Source organism: Perca fluviatilis, chromosome 23 (assembly GCF_010015445.1).
Source record: "Perca fluviatilis chromosome 23, GENO_Pfluv_1.0, whole genome shotgun sequence".
Classification (NCBI taxonomy): domain Eukaryota; kingdom Metazoa; phylum Chordata; class Actinopteri; order Perciformes; family Percidae; genus Perca; species Perca fluviatilis.
In genome coordinates this window covers 8559378-8575197 of record NC_053134.1, presented here as the reverse complement: position 1 = coordinate 8575197, position 15820 = coordinate 8559378, and the positions used below count along the sequence as shown (strand labels likewise).

General features: G+C 39.6%; 2 protein-coding genes across 14 annotated transcripts in view; one reads left to right on the top strand and one right to left on the bottom strand.

Moving 5' to 3' along the window:
* The window catches only part of ppfia2 (PTPRF interacting protein alpha 2), a 228669-nt gene extending 218713 nt beyond the window's left edge, over nt 1-9956 (top strand). For 3 of the 13 annotated variants that reach the window (XR_005638144.1, XR_005638143.1, XR_005638145.1), the window contains 11 exons: nt 240-302; nt 1997-2029; nt 2148-2323; nt 2701-2798; nt 2921-3096; nt 3635-3703; nt 4455-4611; nt 4861-4917; nt 6589-6680; nt 7188-7327; nt 7989-9956. Coding sequence is in view for 6 of the 13 variants with exons in the window: in XM_039791524.1 (XP_039647458.1) it covers nt 240-302; nt 1997-2029; nt 2148-2323; nt 2701-2798; nt 2921-3096; nt 3635-3703; nt 4455-4611; nt 4861-4917; nt 6589-6626; nt 7989-8009 (888 nt within the window). In the remaining 7 variants the exon portion in view is untranslated. Of the gene's footprint in view, nt 1-138; nt 303-1996; nt 2030-2147; nt 2324-2700; nt 2799-2920; nt 3097-3634; nt 3704-4454; nt 4612-4860; nt 4918-6588; nt 6681-7187; nt 7328-7988 lie in introns of those variants that run through there. The other 10 variants (XR_005638147.1, XR_005638148.1, XR_005638142.1 and 7 more) reach the window with 9 other exon arrangements.
* The window catches only part of acss3 (acyl-CoA synthetase short chain family member 3), a 49768-nt gene continuing 43790 nt past the window's right edge, over nt 9843-15820 (bottom strand). The window contains exons 10-16 of the mRNA XM_039791529.1: nt 15719-15814; nt 15424-15487; nt 13772-13853; nt 12416-12538; nt 12220-12319; nt 11846-12021; nt 9843-10278 (exon numbers count right to left, since the gene is read on the bottom strand). Of these exons, the coding sequence (XP_039647463.1) occupies nt 10201-10278; nt 11846-12021; nt 12220-12319; nt 12416-12538; nt 13772-13853; nt 15424-15487; nt 15719-15814 (719 nt within the window). The 3' untranslated portion in view covers nt 9843-10200. The remainder of the gene's footprint in view (nt 10279-11845; nt 12022-12219; nt 12320-12415; nt 12539-13771; nt 13854-15423; nt 15488-15718; nt 15815-15820) is intronic.

Below are 15820 nucleotides of genomic sequence, written 5' to 3'. Positions count from 1 at the left end.
TCCGAAACTGGGATGTTCTGTGCTGTGCTGTACTGTACTGTGTTGTGTTTTTGTCCTCTTCCTATGCCCTTTGACCCCTGGCGGGTTTGGGGCCAGTTCATGATCTGACTGTGATGCTATAACACTATTGGCTTACAGTGGTGCTGCTCTTCTTCTTTAACACTGCTTGCCCCTCCTACCGGACCTCTACTACCAACCCCGCTGCTGCTGCTCTGTCTCTTGGGCTCTGCCCCTTGTAGCCTTCAGGCAATGTATGGCTGACCCATGAGGAGATGGAGACCATGGCAGCCCCTTCCAAAACGGTCAGTCCCCTTGTGTCCTTCAGTCGCCGTCAGTCATGTGTGTCTGGGGAGTGATAGTGGTTATCGGAGGGATTGAATGAGGAGAGACCTGGGTGGTGACTGATGGAGCAGGCATGCTTAATTTCCTGATCTGTGGGCCTCTTATCAACACTCATTTTTTTAAACTGCATTTTAGTCGGAGGATCCTCTGTCCATGATATACTAACTAGTGTTTGGCCTGAAGCCTTTTGCTGCTGCTGATGGCTCAGTGAAGATGTGTGTCAATTTTTGCTGTCGTTTGACTCAGTTCATCTCCATTATGAAAGGTCATGGGCTAGACGGTTTATTTCTGCGGTAATGTTACTAAAACACCACCCAAAACTCACCACACACCAGATCTCGAAGTCATTTTATTGCACTTGGCTTCTTCAGGCCTGCAGTGCACATCAGTGAGTCTGCCTGCCAGCTAGATGTTAAATGTAGCATTTGTATCCAAAAGAACTCTTATCTCACGCAGAAATGAAGAAAAAACTTCCAGAGATCTGATGTGCAGTGAGATTTGAGCTTCTCCATCAGTGCAGACTGTTTCAAGCTATGGGCGAGTATTTGTGGCCATGTAGTAGATTTTTCAATTATGTGCCATGGAAGGAAAGTAATACATTGTGACCATCACATTTTAATTAGTACAATCAATAACTGGATTGTAAATCCATCAGTGCCTTCACCTCATGGAAATGCCAAATCATGTTCTTTTTTTTTTTTTTTACAGAAAATACAGGCTATTACCTCATTCTAATGCATTAATCTAAAGCTAATGCTCCCCTTGTCAAAATAAAAACATACATACATCACACCTGATGTGCCTTATCTCCAATCTGGCTTCAGGACCTAAAAAGCTAAAAGCCAATCTTATACCATTTTTGGGACAGCATTTTGACCCATTAGTAACCTATTTTCAAATGCGAACTGTCAGGCCAGGCCACATCTGAGGGCTAAAAAAAATATCCCTCTGGAGACCAATTCTCATGCCATTTAGATCTGAGCTTTCTTGCCTTTTAACTTGCTCAGCAGTAACTCCCACAAGCCTTTCTTGTCGTTAGTCCAGCTTTGTGAAAACGTAGCAGCGGTTGGTAAGAAGAAACTTTCTTCCTTCATCTTGCTTTTTCTTTGATGCAGGAGCACTATGACCAAACTTTTGCTTAAAGGTACTCTAAGCGATGTCACGCGTTTTTTAGGCTACAACATTTTTTGTCACATACAGCAAACATCACCTCACCTCACCGAGCTGCCGGTCCCCTAAACACACTGTAAAAACCGCGGTCTCTGTAGACAGCCCAGGCTCCACACACGCCAACAAAAACAAAGTGGTCCAACCTGGACCATACAAACATACACAAATCCTGTTCCAGCATTCAGGGGTTAGTGCGCTGAAGCACAGAAGGGTGGAGGAGGAGGGAGGAGTGAGCTAGTCTCCGTTTTGTTTGAAAATACTTTGAACGTCAACAAGAAGTAACGTCACCCAACATCGCTTAGAGCACCTTTATATTGTCTGATATTTCCCTTGTTCATTCAGCATGCACTCATGCACTGTTATCAGCTGAGTTTAACATTTTAAGGGACATTTGGATGCAGATGCAGGATTTGTTATAGAAAAATGTGGGCCTTCATTTCCTGTCCTAAGTATACTTTTTTTTTCTTGTCCTTGTTTCAATCAGAAGTCCGATTCAGAAGAGGGCAGCTGGGCACAGGTAAGGGGAAACCCTGCTGTCTGTCCATTTATGACATTTATTACAGATGACATCTTACAGCCAATATGAGCATGTATCCAGTACAATCAAGTGTGCTGACTTATGTCTTCTCTATCAGACTCTAGCTTATGGCGACATGAACCATGAGTGGATAGGGAACGAGTGGCTGCCCAGTCTAGGACTACCTCAGTACCGCAGCTACTTCATGGAGTGCCTGGTGGACGCGCGCATGCTGGACCACCTAACCAAGAAGGACCTTAGGGTGCATCTCAAAATGGTGGACAGCTTCCACAGGTACTGGACTCAGCTCACCTGTCAGCAGACAGAATCAATCATAGATATTACTAAAATCCCCGTAAGATATTACATTTTTTTAGATGGGATGGTTTTCATTGAGTTTCAGTAACTCTTTCTGTTATGGATGTTTTAGGCTGTGTGTGTGTGTGTGTGTGTGTGTGTGTGTGTGTGTGTGTGTGTGTGTGTGTGTGTGTTTTTTTGTGTGTGTGTGTGTGTGTGTGTTGTGTTTGTGTGTGTGTGTGTGTGTGTGTGTGTGTGTGTGTGTGTGTGTGTGTGTGTGTGTGTGTGTGTGTGTGTGTGTGTGTGTGTGCAAATGGATGACAAAAACGTTTCTCCCATCACGTCTGTGTATATGTGTCATTTTCTAACACCAGAACAAGTTTACAGTATGGAATCATGGGTCTGAAGAAGCTCAACTATGACAGGAAGGAACTGGAGAGACGCAGGGAGCATAGCCAGCATGAAATGAGAGGCAAGCGTACCCAAAAAAAAACAAAACAATCATCATCATAACAAAGCAAAAACAAGATCCTGTGAATAAATAAATAAGAGATCAAGCTTTAACATGAGATTTCTGTACTTGTGTGTGTGCAGATGTACTGGTGTGGAGTAATGAGCGAGTCATCCGCTGGGTGCAGAGCATAGGCCTGAGAGACTACGCCAACATCCTGCTAGAGAGCGGTGTGCATGGAGCTCTGGTCGCCTTGGATGACAACTTTGACTATAGCAGTTTGGCGCTACTCCTCCAGATCCCCAACCAAAACACTCAGGTACTATAGCTGCGCCAACACTTGCCTTGATCAGACTGTTAAAAAACGACAGGTACATTTGACTTTGCAACTGTTTTGAATTCAAACTGAGGTTAGACCGATGTTTTGCCAAAAATCTGATGTCCATCAGCAATGTCTGGTCTGAATGTCACTTCATAGCTTTTCCACACTGCATACGGAAACACCGAACATTTATTTTATTTTTTTTACTTTTTGTATGGCATCGTCAAGTCAAATTTATAGGGGCTAAATGTGGGCAGGAATATTGTCTTTCACCAGCTTCAGTCCAAAAGTAGAGCTATGTCGGTATCAGCCTTCAAAAAGCTGGTCGAATCTAAATCAGAACATGCAGATTTGCCAACTGTCAATCTGGCAGGTTGCCCTGTGAATTTTTACTGCTCATCTCATCTATACTCAGGTAAAATGGATATGCAGCGCGAATAACGTAATGTGTCAGCTGCCTCTGTTACCATTCTGCTAAAAATAGCTGGCTTTGTGGAAATCGGAATGTGTTGAGTTTTTTTTCCCACCCCCTCAGGCACGTCAGATTCTGGAGCGAGAGTACAATAATATGCTGGCGCTGGGCACCGACAGGAGACTGGATGAGGTGAGCTCAACTATTAACCACAAGACTGACCTCACGCCGCTGTGAGGGGAAATGGTCATTTCAGATCACTTGCAACAATTACACTTTTAAACATAATTAGTTACACACTGTCACAAGATCTTTAATTCTGGTTTTTATTTCGTTTGTAAATCCAGACCAGTTAAATGAAGCTGCCCCATCAATAATGCCCTGAAAACATGAACTATATTTTTAAATGGCTCACAGTGATTACTATGTATTCATAAGAGCTTTCACATACAATAGCCAGTACAATAGTTGTAAATATGTTTTGTTCAGATTTAAAGATGCAGAAGTCCTATTCCAAGAATGTTGCTTATCCCTTACGGTGACCTAAATTGGCTAAATGCAATTATTTTGAAAATAGACAAGGTAAACCTTATCACAGCTAACGTCAACAAGTCTGCACACTCAAAGCAAGATAAGCAAGATTTTTTTTTTTTTTTAATGCAGTGGTCCTTGTTGGACACTTTTTACTTTCACTTCCAATCACTTAGGCCTTTTACATTAGTGGTTTTATTTATTTTTCATTTCATTAGTCATCTTAGCCCTGAAGTAATAACATATAAACAGAGAAATCAATAACCTTTCTTTCTTTAACACCCTATCACTTTGAGTGAGGCCAATTTGAAAGTGAAGTGTTTTCCTACATGATTTATGGGCTATTATTATCGACTGTGTATTTACCTTTTGTGCCTAAACAAAACGTGAATGACCTTTATCTGTCCATCAGTGTGAAGACAAAGACTTCCGAGGTCCATCGTGGAGGAGGCAGTTCCCGCCCAGAGACGTTCACGGTATAAGTATGATGCCCGGATCAGCGGAGACGCTCCCTGCTGGATTCCGTCTCACCGCCACGTCTGGTCACTCCCGAAGACTGCCCCCTGAGGGTAAGTGCCTGTCCCTGCACCTTCATTCATCCACTGGCAGATTGTTATTTCAGTACTTGGTGTTATTGTTATAGTGCATGACATTTGTTAGAGATGGATATTTTCTGAAAAGTGGCTTCCAAAGGCAGCTACAAAGCAAAGGTTAAATCCACCTGTTGTACACCCCACCTGAGCGCAGGAGTAGCTGCTCCTTGCTGTGTTGTGACTCTGTCTCTTGTTCTCTCCGACTCTGTGATGGCTGCTCCGCAGTCCTCTATGAGGCGCTGGATGACAGTCCTGACGACATGTATTTGGATTGGTTTCAAGGTCAGCTATGCCCCTCTGAGGGTTCTGGGCTTGTTGGCCCTGCGTGTCTTATTATTCTACATATACACCCTCCTTCCCTTCACATGGTCTCTGCCAACCACTGTATCTCTCCTTTTCTCTGTGGTCTCTCACCTCTTTCTCTACTACTCTTCAGTCTCTCTGATATCCAACTCCCAAGGGTGTCGTTTTGCAAAGTTGCAAAATAGTTGTTTAGTCACCCTGGTTGTAAAAGCTAGAGGGCCAAGTTATGGATTAAGACCCATGCTTGCTGGCGTAACCCTTGAAGTTACAGTAGCTGAGCAGGAAAGCAAAAGGTGGCTGAGCAGTGCTATGTAAGTTGGCCTGAATCAGGAGCTTTACATAGGTAACTGGATGTCTCAAGAACTCAAACTGACAGTTTGTGTCATTTCTCATCCCTCTGATGTTAAAAGAGGACACTGGCTGAAATGGGCTTTTATTAAAGGATTCCGGGTCATTACAACTTAGTTCTTGTTCTTGTAGTTTCGGTCATCATTTTAATTTGTTCTGATTACAATGTACTCAAGGTAACAGTTGTGATCTGGGAACACAGTGACATTGAAAAAAAATATATATATATATCACAGGTTAACAATTAAGCCAGATTGTCTAAACCACTTTACTTTGAGGTTAAATTAAAAGTGAACGCAACGAAAAATGCAAGCCCGGCTCGGCTGACTGCACAGGAAAGTACGGTAACGTCAAAGCTTCCTCGAGCAGGATGTTTACAACGGACAGTTTGGATAAAAATGGTAAAGTTTGCCTGCATTTTCACCTTCCGAAATAGTACTTCCCAACTGGTGGATTTGTTTGAAAGCTGTATTATCGTCTGACTGTTAATGTATTTTGCCCCTTCTTACTTTTTTCTAGCGATGTCGCCGCATTACCAGGTCTCAGCAATTTACTTGCTTAAATTCAAAGGTATTAATGCCAATTGGAACGATGGTCAAAACTACTAAAATAAGACTAATTACTCACTTGTTTTAGAGCTCTCAACCACATTATTAGATTTAGTTTGTTCATTTGTCTTGGAACTGTAAATGTAAAAAAAAATTATAATAATTATGAGCACCTTGGACTAAGTGGTCCTTGAATTGAGATTGTTCAGTCAACTGCTGTTTCCAAGGCCAAGAATGAACAGTAAAGCTCAAAGATCCAAGTTGTAATGAACTGGAAATTATCCTTTAAAAGGGATGCAGAGTGTATTATGCCACCTGAGGTTGTGATACCCGTCTGGAAATCATCCCACTGCACTGATTTCGGCCAGTGTTCTCCTCTAACAAAGTGTTCCCGGTGACACTGAAACAGCCTTCCTGTGTTCCTCTGTCTCTATTCTCTGTGCTCCCTGGTCTGTGACATCCACAATACACTCAAATCTTGTTGCTGCTGTTATCCACTCAAAATGAAGACTTCCTTTGAGTGCGTGATACATGGCTTTCTCTTCTGAGGGGTGACACTACAAGTAAGCTCTGTTGTGTGAGAAACATGTTTTGCTTGTGATCTCACTCGTACCGTTGAGGACGTCTAATCTCGTGGCACATATTTGGGGTGGTGGCCAAGTGGAGGAATGTCTCCTTGTCACTCAATGTAATAATGTTGAGGCTTTAATATTTAGACTTAAAGCTCTTTCTCTCTCGCTGTCTCCCCCTACAGTTGGACCGTCTGCAGTGCAGCGGCTGGACAGCTCCACGGTGAGAACCTATTCCTGCTGAGAGGAGGAAGAGAGGGACCTTAAACTGTACGCTGTATGTAACACAACACAGACTCTCGCTCTGTTAAATACACCGCTTTCTTCAGAAGTACTTAAAACAGATATTGGGTTAGAGAAAAGAGTTGTTTCCCAAAATAAGTGTTTGTCTCATCGACTTGGCGAGCCTGTGCTGTTTTTGCGAGCTAGCTGTGATAAGGTGATAGGAGACGGCAGGGCTAGCAGCGAGCCACCGTCTCACACTAATGTCTGCTCTTTAATGTTTGGCTAAAAAAGATGAGTCGGTAGTGAAGAAATTTGCTTCAAATAAATGAGGAGGTACCTTACACAGAGACAAATTAACAAAGTTCCTTTGTATGATGATGATAGTTCAAGGCTCCAAAAAATAGGCCTTGTCGTGGGACTTATCAGGACTTTAAAGATTACAAAGTGAGCTTGCCCTAGTTTTATTTCCAACTGTTTTCTTTGTACTGCCAGGTGCAGTGAAAAAGTGTAATCTCAAGTATTTGCTTTGATTTGATATGCTGTCTCTTTGCATCTGTAGTGACAACCTGATGCAAATGCAAGCGGCAAAGAGAACACTGAATTCTGCTCTGGATGCATTGTTTAGCACGAAAAGCCCAGGAAGACAGCTGACCGCTATGTACAAAATTACTTCCTCATTCTCAACTCCCTTTATAACAGGTATAGTTTACTCTGTAGGGATCAGAAAGTAGAGACAGAAAGAAATCGTGAAAAAAGTCATATAGTATGTCAAAAAAAATCATAAAAAGTCTAAGTCATAGTATGTCGAAAAAGAAAAAGTCATAGTAAGTCATCAAAGTAAAGAAATTCATAGAAGAGTAAAAATGTCATAGTATGTCATAAAATATTCTAAACAGTCATAGTTTAGTACGTCATAAAAAATCTCCAAAGTCATAGTATGTCTGTCAAAGTAAAAAATCATAGTAATAGATTATAAAAATGTCAAAAATCATAGTATAGTATGTAATAAAGTAAAAACAAAATTCATAGTAGGCTTTAAATATTTCATCAAAGTCAAAGAGTCATTATAGTATGTCAGTTTCTTAAAGTGTACGCCACAGGTGTTACAGTAGGTAGGCTGCTATCAGTACATTTACCAGTTTAGACTTATTTCACTCCTGGATCAACATCATTACAAGCCTCCAGAATGTAATAAGTGCAGAAGTTAGAGGCACAGTAGACCCATATTATAATATGATATAATGCTCTGCCTACAGTTATCATATAAGAGAGGATCAGTTGATTCATGGGAAAAAGTTTGTGCGAGATTCATCTTTATAACTATAACTTTGTTTCCAAATCATTTGCTCATCCCATGAAGCACCCTGCAGGCTGTTTCTAAGGATTTCATCAGCACTCCCACACAGCAAAAGAAAAGAAGACAGAATACAGTGCAAAGATCAGTGAGAGCAAAGGGTTCAATTCTGTATATGTGCACAGGAAACAAAAACTGATGGTATGACTATTTTCTGCACACAGAATATCTCACCTTTAGCTGCTGAAAGTATTCATCTTTTTTCCACTGCTTTAAGCTATCAACACCACAAACGAATACAGCGCACGATTTGCATAGAGGCACCCAGAAAAAAACACCTTTGCGACTTTATCACTTCCTCCATTTCAGACTCTGCTTTTTAAGATTCTTTGCAAAACATTCACACAGAAGATACTTGGATATTTAGAAAAGCACAGCTCCTAAGGACTGAACTTTACAATCACTGAGTATTTCTGTAAATATGTGATCCATCTTGTTTAGAGAATGCTGAAAAATGAAGGTCAAAAGTTCACATTTCATACTGCTCTAAAGAACTAAATTAGCAGTATATATGGTTAACGATTACTTTGCTGTTTCCAAAGTCACCTTCCAAGCTGCAACCAGTATGGCACAAATTTGACCGATTCCAATTACATTCTTGGCATGTTATAATTTAGGTTTTTCCATATTTTCTTTAGAAACCTTGTCAACTTTACAGTACCCCTATTGAAAACTTCTCATTCTGCTTCCCTTCAGGTACAGTTCTGAATGGAGATTAACTAGCGGAGCTGGTGGACAGGCCAACCGGCCGAGGAACAAACCATTCTGACGACACGCACTGCCAAGAAGCCCTCCTCTCCTCTCTGACCCCCTTCCCCGACCTACTTCTCCTCCTTATGTGGGCACCAGATGCCGGTGCTAAACTGTCCTGCAGGCTGCCCCGTTGTCAGCATAACGTACTGTGTATTTCTTCTACAGGAGATGTGTGGGTTATCTGTAAATAAATGCCATTTTTTAAATATAAATATATATACACACACACATGTATAAAAAAAAAAAAGATATTCAGAGTTTGTGCAAAAAACATCCCTGCCACCTCATTTAGTGGACCATAGATTAATATATGCTGCTCTTAAAACTGTCTCCATATTACCCTGTCCTCTCTAGATCATTTTGTACATATGGTTTTATTTTTTCATTGTGCTAATGATGACGATGAACCTGTGCTGCACCATCAAGAGAGAAAGACACTGGATGTGGTGTGAAAACCTGCCCTCTAGTGGTGACAAAAAACACTCTGAGCCCCATTTCTGGCACCAACAAACTTCCTTTCTTATGGACTCGCTGTCCTAAAGGAGCATTTTAAGAGGACATGTCAATGCACTGGAATGACATGACAAGCACTTTGATACAACCGCATCAACTCAACAGACTATTTAGTAGCCAAGGACAAAACAAGAGGCGCCATTGCTCTCCGAAGTTGCACAAAAACCTCTTCTCAGAGAACAAAAAAGCAGAACGTCATTCATAGAAGCTGTCACTTGTTGTACTGTATGTTTTGTCAGGCGATACATTAACACAAAGGACAACTACACACTCAGCCAAGCTGGCCTTCTCCCCCACCCCTCAGACACTACTTTAACAAAACAAAAGGAAATAACTAAAAGACAGACTGCTTTAGCTCATAGTGTGCGTAGAGTGTATGTGACCATGTTGAAGTGAGGTGACATTTAATGACAAACCTGTTGCTTGCTGTGACTTACATGAGTGTAACTGTTAACTCTTTGTTTATGTCAGCGTTTCCAGGGTAACCTATTGTACAGCCCTGTTATCTGTCTTTTACTTATTTCTGATGGACGACTCAAGTCTTACCCTTTTTAATTTGTTTTTACATCTTCAATTTGCACGAACAATGAATCATTTTATTTTGTGTCCATTTTTTTATTTATTACTTCTTGTACTTCGGTCAAAACTAAGTGGTGAGCAAGCAAATTTTCATTGTCAATAAAAAAAAAGAAAACTACTGTCAGTAAATGAGTTTTCTTCATTATTTCTCCATTCAACATGTTTATGGCTCAAGGGCATTATTTTATACTTACAGTAGCCGTACCTTGCCTCTGCTCATTAATTATGACTATGCAGTATAGTTTCAGGTTACATACAAATGGAAATATTAGCCCTGTAAAACTTACTGACATCGAGGTCTACCTTCAACTTGACTTATAAGAAGGTTCACACATTTTAGTTTAAATTTGCAGCACCTGGAGTGAGTTCAGGCTCAGCGAGTGCTCAGAGCTTTTTCTACCTGCCTTTCGATGTCTTTGAAGACTTCTGGATCCTCGATGGTTGGAGTGATCTGTGGGGAAAATATTGTTTTAGTAAATTCTAATGGATATAATAAATAATTTAAATACAAAGAAAACTTAGAGTTACCACACTAATTAATGCAAAAGCAATCATTGAATGGTACATACTTGTACTCTATACAATGCAAAAACATTTTAACATACTTACAATTAGATACATGTCATAACAAATGTAAGAAAAAGTTATAGTATAGTAAGTCGTCAAAATGTCAAACAAGAGTCACAATAGTATGTTGAAAAAGTAACAAAGGTTATAGTATGTCAAAAAGTCAAAGGATAGCATGTCAAAAAAAAAATTCATAAAAACGTCAGCATAACGTCAGTATAGGTTGTTGAAGAAAAAAAAAATCATAAAAAAGTCAGTATAGTATGTCGAAAAAAATCATAGTATAAGATGTTGAAAAAAGTCAGTATAGTCGAAAAAAAATAAAAGTCATACCATAGGATGTCGGAAAAAAAATCATAAAAAGTCACAGTATAGTATGTAGAAAAAAATCATAAAAATTTTTTTACAGTAAGTCGAAAAAAATGTCATAGTATTATGTCGAAATAAAGTTAGTATGTCGAAAAAAATCAAAAAGTCATAGTAAAGGATGTTGAAAAAAAGTCATAGTATAGTGAGTCGTCGAAAAAGTCATAGTATATAGTATGTTGAAAACATCAGAAAGTCATAGTATAGTATGTTGGGAAAAAAAAAAACATAAAAAAGGTCAAAGTATGTCGATTAAAAATTAAAAAGCCATAGTATAGTATGACGTCAAATTGTCATAAAATATCATACTATAATATGTGAAAAAGAGTCATAGTATAGTATGTCGAAAAAGTCACAAAAAGCTCATAGGCCCTTTCCCATTTCCTAAATTTGTACCTCCTCGACTCCTCGATCCTCCGGCTTGTGAGCAAGGTTATTATAGTTTTGCATTTTTACAAAGTCATAGTATAGTGTGTTGAAAACATCATGAGTCATAGTATAGGATGTCGGAAAAAAAGACATTGTATTGTAAAGTATGTAAAAAAAAAAAAGTCAAAGTATAGTATGACGTCAAAAAGGTCATAGTATAGTATGTGGAAAAAATAAAAACGTCATAGTATAGTATGATGTCAAAATGTCATAAAAAGTCATAGTATGTCAAAAAAATTAATAGTATAGTATTTCGAAAAAAAATAAAAAAGTCATAGGATAGGATGTTGAAAAACGTAAAAAGTTGAAGTATGGTAGGTAGTATGGCAAATAAAACTCATAGTATTTCATAAATGTAATAAAAAGTCATAGTACAGTAGGTTATAAAATTGTCAAAAAAAGGCATGATATATAGAATGTCATAAAAAGTTATAGTATAGTATATTATAAAAAGTTAGTTATATGCTAAAGCACCATTATTACTCAAATTCTGAATTTCAAAATTAGCTTTACTGTCTCCGGAGCAGCTGTAATGCTTAGCACAGGAGACATGAAATATGTTATGTACTAACAATATTCCCCCTCAGCGATTATATCCTGCAGAACTTAACTTTCATAAAACTATTGGTGATAGGAATAATGCAGTTATTTCAAACCTTGTAGGGCTTGCCGTTGACCAGGTTGGCTAAAGAGGAGCGAGGGATTTTGCCAGAGCGCGTCTTCGGCAATCCTCGGACAAAAATCACTTTCCTAAAGGCAGCCACGGGTCCGATGGTGTCTCTTACAAGCTTCACCATCTCATTTATGATCTCTTCTTCATTTTTCTGCACACCTGAGACACACAGCACATGACACAAGCAAGCACATGTGGTTTTAATGCCACGTGGAATTTAATTTTGATTAAGTATCTTACTTTATAAAAGGGTAAAAGAGGGTGACATCACCAAATCGAAGAGGAAAACTACGTGTGGCGAAATAACCCAGGAATCACAATGCATTGATATTCTATATTACTTCAGTCATGCCTCACCATTCTTGAGTACACACAGGGCTAATGGAACAAGACCCTTCAGAGTGTCTTCTAGACCCACCACAGCACAGTCTCCCACTGCAGGGTGCAGCAGCACTGACTGCAAAACACACACATATACATACATACATAAGAATACCTCAAAGAACAGTTTGGGAAAACCTTTGTGTCACCTCCTCTGTAATGAATCTCCTACCTCCTCCAATGCTCCAGCTGACAGCCTGTGGCCTGCCACGTTGATGACATCATCAGACCGGGACATGATGTAAAGGAAACCCTCGTCATCCACAAAACCTGCATCCATAGTGTCATAGTAACCCTGATGGTGGAACAGAAAGGAATGATTACATTTTGTTCCTTGCGGTATTTGGAGCAAGTCAGGAGAGCCTCCTTCACTTCTAACACGGAAAATCTGACTACATTTGAATTTATGAGGTCTCTCTATGTGTCTAAGTGTTACATTACATGTCATTAGCTGACACTTTTATCCAAAGCGAGTTACAATTGCTATATATGTCAGAGGTCACACGCCACTGGAGCAACTAGGGGTTAAGTGTCTTGCTCAGGGACACATTGGTTGATGTATCGCAGTGGGAATCGAACATGAGTCTCCCACACCAAAGGCATGTGTCATAACCCCTGCGCCAACACCACCCTCATTATTTAGTAATATATTACTGCAATATTATTACTTTCCACAGTAACAAGTAGTGTAAGGGATTACAATTTCCAAAACAGTAATTATATTACAGTTACTAATCCAATATCGCTGCGTTACGGCGTTACCCGTGATTTGTTTTTTATCCAAGGTAGGCTTTCTTATATGATGACGTGACGTGTACGCTTGTCGTAATTTAGCACGCAGCAGGTCAGGGCAGGTCACGTCACGTCGGCTACGAGCCAGAAAGCTAAACGAAGGACGACAGAGAGGGAAACATTTCAACAGCTGAAAGGATTGTCATTATATAAAGGCTTTGATTCGAGTAGGAACATTGATGACATCCAACGTGTCACTTTGAGCAGAGCTGCGTCCCTCTCCTGTCTCGCCTTGTGCAACCAGGCACAGCAAGTTACTATGGTTATGGGAATCTGCGTCACCAGGTCCTTTTCATAATGTAAGCCTATGTGAAACTTGACCAAAAACCTTAATAGGCCTATGTAAATACAGTTGACAGCCTGAATGCAGAACGTTTGAAGTTATGCAGTTTGGTTGATTGTTGACTCCTCCTGTAAAGGAGTAACATAACTAATTACTTTTGATACTAAGTAATAAGTAATATTACTTTTAATAATAGCTAAAGAGTAACATATTACACTTCCTGAGTAACTTGCCCAACACTGGCTGCAAGTGGCTCTGTAAAGATTTCAACACTAGAGGGCAACCTTTTACCACACACTTATCACTACCCACTACATTATTAATCCAGTGTCATGAAAGACGAAATTGAACAGGACTCCAAGGAAATGCAATTGTTCTTAATCAAATCAGACAGCTGTGCAAATTATTTCATGTCCAATAAACATCAGAATGTGAGGAAATGATGACACTTACTGGGAACTTGGTGAAGTAGAGCTTAGTGAACAGATTGTGGTTCTGCCACAGTGACAAAGCTGCACCAGGTGGTAAAGGTAGTCTGAAGGAAAAAGTATTTAAAAATTAACTTTAGTTCACTTCTGATATTTCTCTTTTAACCCCCTTTAACCCTTTGCTTCTGCCATAAATGTACAACAATAAAGGTTGAAATTTAATAATAAAGGTGAGTCTGCAAAACATTACTTTAAGCATGGCATTAAGTAACACCGTCTATATGAAAATGAATATCTAGTTGAATGTCTTTTAAGGTTTGAATAATTGAGAAAGCATTAAGAGCAGTCTTACAGACTTCAGTCAATATAATAATGGATAACCGTCTAGACATACAGCCAGCCTCTGCTAGACTTCACCTTGGCGCACGCACGCACACATTTATTTATTTTTTCATTTTAAAGAACAATAGAACAGACAAACACACTTGAACCATATCTTAATTTTTTTTGTTATTATATTAGCATTTTTCTTTTAGCTTTTTAGCTGCAGCCTTTGTGCATAGGAAGTGAGTGTGACAGACTCACTTCCTATGCAACACACGCACACGCACACGCGTGCGCTCAGTTACTCAATCTTTGTTAATCAGTAATCCCCTTCTTGACCAAGATGATCCCATTTCCCAAGTTTGAACCCTAAGCATGCCTCTGTATAGATTCATTTCACTACAAGGAGAATATTCAAACACACCAAAGATCTCATTTCTGATGCTGAAAGTGGATAATAAAAAAGCATCCTATCCACTGTTTATGACTGCAGCGAAATCCACACATTCTTCCGATATTGTTTGAGGCAAAATGGAAAAATGTTACATCATTAACTAATAAACTAATGTATAAGTTTGTCTGCCTGGTTTTAATTTTAAGAGTCTGTCACACTCACTTCCTATGCACAAAGATTGCAGCTAAAAAGCTAAAAGAAAAATGCTAATATAATAACAAAATAAATTAAGATATGGTTCAAGTGTGTTTGTCTGTTCTATTGTTCTTTAAAATGAAAAAATAAATACAAAATATAAGATATGTACTTTTTTTGACTTGACATTAAAACACAGCACTTAGAAGCCATATCAACCTCACTCTCTGTAAATATGGATTATGATTTTATGAAGCTGTGGATACAGACTTTCTGGCTCCTAGAAGGAAATACAGTAACACAGTTGTTCCCGTCCATTTTCAGCTCTACCGGTCGTTACCCCTTTATGCACTGTACAGGTTTCCTTGGAAATGCCCCGTGTTGGCACTGAGTCAATACCAGCAGTTACAAAGAACAAGGAAATGGAGAGAGTGATAACAGATAGGTAGCACGCTGGAAGATAAGGCAGCACAAAGGGCTAACTGCTGGAGCTTTTGTTGAAGTCCACTTTGTACAGGTCGCTCTCCAACATAAATATACACACGTTTCATTCTCTAACCCTGGCAACAAACAGGAGTTAGGTTCTTTGGATTATGATACAGGCTGCCCAACAGTGAATTATTCAGATTAATGACGATTTGAGTTTACATTTGATTAGTGTTTTCTGTCACATTTTAAATGTGTTTGCATGTGCGAGTGACAGAAGAAAGGTAAAGCAATGACTGAGCTGCTCACACGGCTGGGAACGTTATCACTCAGCTTACCTCACCACAATATTTCCCAGAGTTCTTGGTTTCACCTCCTGCATGTCATCATCGATCACTGTGACTAGTGGAAAGGGAAGAGCATGCAATCCATATTCAGAGGTGGTTTATCACCCACTGGCAAACTGGAGGAGCAGACATATTAAATACTCTGCAGGGAATTACAAGCAGTTGCTATGTGCAGCTTTGGTTTAAATGTATCTGTAATTGAGACGCAGCAATTCTGACAATGAAATAATGAACCACGAAAAGTAAAATGAAATGTGCACTGTGGATCGACAGTTTAGACTCTTACCGTTGTAACCCGGAACAGGTTTGCCAGCCTGACCTGCAGGTGGCGTGAGCGAGTTCCCCAGACCGATACAGGAGGAGGTGATAGGTGAGCCAGTTTCTGATG